General features: G+C 30.9%; 1 protein-coding gene across 1 annotated transcript in view; it reads left to right on the top strand.

Moving 5' to 3' along the window:
* Positions 1 to 5,000, top strand: part of LOC142341070 (melatonin receptor type 1B-A-like) — a 63,096-nt gene that overhangs the window by 10,616 nt on the left and 47,480 nt on the right. Inside the window, exon 3 of the mRNA XM_075391921.1 lies at positions 4,890 to 5,000. This exon is cut by the window's right edge and continues 8 nt beyond it. Within this exon, the coding sequence (XP_075248036.1) occupies positions 4,890 to 5,000 (111 nt within the window). The remainder of the gene's footprint in view (positions 1 to 4,889) is intronic.

The raw sequence follows: 5,000 nt of genomic DNA, 5'->3' as shown, positions 1-5,000 counted from the left end.
CAATTGTCTTTTTCCGTTTTCTCTGGAAGAATAGTTTTTTGTGGTTTTCACAATGTTTATCACGGTTGTTCTTTTGTATACAGCGTGTGGCAAAAACAAATCAGAGAAACTAATAAAAAAGGTGGAACTTTTAAAACAATACAAACACGGTTTCATAAGGAATAGTTTTTATGAGTTAGTTTATTATGTTAATTTCAAAAAATCTTACCTTTCCTTGAATCAAAAAAATAAAAAAAGTTATGAGAAGCTTCCCATACCATTCCCGTAGAATCAGGCCGTCTCTGTTGAGCCAATTTCGACGCAATTTAATACTTAGGAGTGACTAGAAAAATAACTAGACATCGTTCAAAACTTTCATTTTCAATTGTCTTTTTCCGTTTTCTCTACAAGAACATTTTTTGTGGTTTGCACAATGTTTTGCACAGTTGTTATGTCTTATACATCTTGTGGCGAACCAAATCAGAAGAACTAACTAAAAAAGATAGAAATTTCAAAACAATACAATAAAGATTTCATAGAAAATAATGAAATTTAAAATTTCTTTTTTATATAAATTATTTAACAGCATTTTGAAAAATCAATTTATTTTGGGATTCAAAAACTAAAATTTTTGAACTGCATTGTAAAATCGCAACCGCTAGTAAAATCGATTTGGGGCTCTCAAAATATGAAAAAATTCGCAGAAATTATATAAAAACGTATCTTTTCTTTTTTAAAAAATCTTTTGAATACTTAACATTCAAAGGTAAACTTTTTCTTTCTTTTTGTTTCCAAACATAGTATTAAAATCGAATCTAAACATAGATCCTTAATTTCGAAAACGTTTTCTGTCACTTTTAATAATGCAATTTAGTATTTTAATATATTCATCAACCCTTTTCTCCCTTTTCCAGCATTATTTTCAATCTTCTAAACAACTCCTTTTCTTCAACCTAAAAGAATTAAATAACTTTTAAAGGAAACCAAAACTATTCTCTGAGGGCATCAAACTTTTCACAAGAAGCAGGCCCAAAACCCAATTTATCCTCATTACAGACTAGCGCCCCTACCGAATTGAGACGGATCACGCGATGCGTTTCATTCATCCTTCTCTAAAAAATACATCTTAAAACATGTAAAATTGGCATAAAAATAAAATATGATTACCAAAGAGTTGCATAAAAATGCTTCATTTTTGTCACCAAAATCAACAAAAAGCGAAATCTGAACAATTTGAGGAAGTAACAGAATTTCAAACTCAGATTTTCTGCTTTAATACTACGAAATTCCACAGTTGCATTACCCAAATTTCGTACGCTAAGAATTCACAGCGCAAAAAAAACAACTAATTTTCATTCGTTTAAATGGCAACTAATCCAACTTCCGAAAGGGCTGGAATATTCAAACTACATAAAGCATAATAGCTACAAAAGCTACATTATGAGTCAAGTTTTTGTTTATTAAACATTTGATTATTTTGAAAAGATTCATGTTCAGAAAACAGCACAAGCAATTGCTGTAGACAGAATGTTTTTGTTCGAGAAGTTAGGGTTCTTCTATAAGTTATAAACGTTATCAATTGTTTTATTATTTTCTTAAAAATCCTACTGTATGAAAAGTGATCAGTAAAGGTTAAACTCAGATTAACCCCTGTAATTGAAAACTGATAATTAATTGTTAAATGCTGAAGTACTCTCAAAATAAAAATCCATGCTCTTATTTAAAAAGTATGATAAAAACTTGTAATTATACTAATAGGAGAAATTTCTCACAGTTAAAATAAAATCTTTCATCACTCTTCTACTACAAACAAATACGCTTCTACTACTTATGTATAAAATGTCAATAACAACACCTAATACTTTACTTTTTGGATCTGAAAACTCTATCACTCGACTGAGTTTTGGAGTCTCCACATTCCATCGCAACCAATTATTTTCTTGATGTTGGGGAGGTTTCCTTGTCACTTTATTTTTAAATTTTGATGAAAAATGTGTAATTATACTAATAAGAGAAATTTCTCACAGTTATATAAAAACAATTTTTTCCCAATCCTAAGTTAAATTATCGTATTTGAGCGGCCATTATAACCAGAATTGAACTTGAATTGGTGAGGATAATACAAAAAAAAACGCAAATTGATTTGAACAAAAGAAGGCTTAAATGCTTCTATGTGAGAAATGATGACAAATTTTGTCATAATTTTCCACAGACCTAAACTCTCGCTTTCCACAAAACACAAAATATGAAGTATGGTGACAAAATTTATGCCAAAAGATAGGCGAGTTTTTTGAAATTGGAGTGGTTTAGTTCAAGCTCCATTTGATAAGTCTGCAATACCTGATTTTGGGAGTTGATATCAGAATTATTTACCAAAACCCTACGATTACAAAATCTATAATTTTAATTGTAACAATTAAATTAAGAACAAAAGAAAAAAGTGCTTCATAATAAGATAATGAATTGCTGACGAATTTTTCCGAAGTTTAAGGTAGGGATATGGTTTCAAAACTAAAATATAAAAACCAAAAGCTTTGAGCCGTTCGTGTTATATCTTTTCGATTTTTCGACTGGAATTGACTATTTGCCAATACAGATATTTGACGCAGACATTTTTGGACGAAATATGTGCCACCATATTCAATACAGATATATAAAACAGATACTGATCTACAAAAAATCAGCCACTGTATTTAACATTATGTCCAGGTTGAAAAATGCCCCGCTTCGTTTTTGAACTCAGTCACATATCGGCCAAAACAATATAATTCGAGAAGAAATCAAAAATTTCTGCAACTGCTGCTAATCAATTTTAATTCTATTGAAGAATTCTAGTAACAAAAAAAAAGAATTTCGAACTAATTATAAGATAAGTTTCCATCTTAAAATGTGTTTCTACTGACAAGTTGCTTCAGTTTTGGAATTTCTGATGCTTTCAATATGCTATGAAATCTATGCTCTGTATTATACATTATACTTGCTTTCTGATCTTTGTAAGTGATCAGAAGAGAAAAAACGCCCAAAACCTAAAAAATAATAATTACTATCCGAGTTCTTGTGTTGGAGCCATAAAACTGCATTTTCAAAACATGATAGGACATTATGTATGGCATGGTTGAATCCTCATATTGTATCACTTTTTGAATTACGATCAATTTTATTCTGACGGAGTTGAAAGCTAAGATTCTGTTTGTTCGAATTTTAATTGCTTTTTTACTTCAAGTCTTTCTTGCACTCTTTTTTTATTAGATAGAACAAACAAATACGCTTCTATTGTTTATGTATAAAAAACCGATAACAACAATTATACTTTATTTTTTTGATTTAAAAACTTTATCACTTGACTGAGTTTTGGAGTCTCCACATTCCATTGCAACCAATTGTTTTAGTCGTGTTGGGGAGGTTTTCTTGTCACTATATTTTTTCAAAACTAAATTAGATATACGTATACAATTTGAGATGAAGACATTCATTAAAGTTCCAAAAGAAGAGATGTGATCCGAGTTCTTGGCTTAACTGGTTAAGATTTTTAAACAACACGGTTGCACCAAACTAAGAATTGCTGAATTTAATTCTATCACATCTACTCAAGTACATCTACCCAGATGGTTTTAAAGTAAATCCGCCAAAGAAATGCCATGTATTTTTTTATTGGCCTGAAAATAATTTTTTCCAGCGTAATTTAAATTGTACATTTAATCCGCAGAATAATAATGATATGGTATATGTTTTCACGACGACAACACTTTTGGTTTGTTTTATTTGGTATCAATCTCTTTAGATGTACTTTTTATTTTTTTAAAGCCAGATATATGTGAGAACTTAATGAATAGTCTGAAAAACAAATGCTTAGCTATTGTGACAAATCGTTTTTTGCCCGATTTTTGCACCGCTGGGCAGGAACCAAAGTTGGAAATTTTAACATTCAGTAGAGAAAATTGGTCAATTATCAAAACTTTAATATTGTAATTTCTCCTCTTGTTGTTACTTATCCATTCATGGCAGTGCTAGGAAAGCAGAAGAAACTCATGCATAATGTTTAACAGCCATTGAAACGCAACGTTGACAGAGTTAATTTGTATACCTTGCTACCAGAGTCGATTAAAAACATTGAGGTATATCGGAATTTACTACACAAAATCTCGCATAACTTATGTACATTTGTTAGATTCTCAGATTCGCGTTCAGTATTTGCAGGTGAACAGTGAGGGAGTGCTTAGGTTGTAAGTATTTGTCTAAACTAAATTTGAAAAAAAAATCAAAAACGAAAATTTTTTACTCAATTGTATACAATTATCATTGGTGCATAAATATTGATATGTATAATAAGTGGTTTTTTTTCATTTGTTTCAAAATAGTTGCCATTAAGATAGTTAAAAGATCTCTGAGTAATGTCTGAGTAATGGCATTAATATCTCAAACTGAGTGTTAATATTGTGAGTTCTTGTTCATCCGCCGCTTTTTCATTTTTTTTGGCGTCGGCGTAACATTCTGCAGAGCCATTGCTCAATTTTGCTGTAAGAAGATTGAAAATCAAATTGCCCCGCGCATCTGTAGAGACTGTTTGTTATGTGACCAATTTCATAGAGATGTTTTTTTATACTACAACACCAGTGAAATTTCAAATGGTCTTATTTTTAAAATAAAATTGGGCCATAAATTCGAAACAAACTTAATAATCTCCAGTGTTGCAAACAACTTTTGCCTAATATCTTCATTGGGGAAATTTTTATATTTTCTTGCAGCGAGTAAATAGGTAATAAGCATTGTCATCCAAACAGGATTAAAAATCTTGAAAGAATCTAGCAATATTTGAATTCAACCATGACAAGGGTTGAAAGCGGCAGTGAAGTAACTTTCGAAAGTCTGCATAGAAAGATTGGATAAGATGAATTGAATGTTACAAATAGGACTATCCCCATGGCACAGACAGCTGGACTTGCATTCAGTGACCTCGTGGTGGCAGCTACTAATGTCGGCACTACTTGGACCATTCTCATCCACAATGGACAACTCATGAC

This window comes from Convolutriloba macropyga, chromosome 6 (assembly GCF_964194025.1).
Source record: "Convolutriloba macropyga chromosome 6, txConMacr16.3, whole genome shotgun sequence".
NCBI lineage: Eukaryota > Metazoa > Xenacoelomorpha > Acoela > Convolutidae > Convolutriloba > Convolutriloba macropyga.
This window is presented reverse-complemented; position numbering and strand designations above follow the sequence as displayed.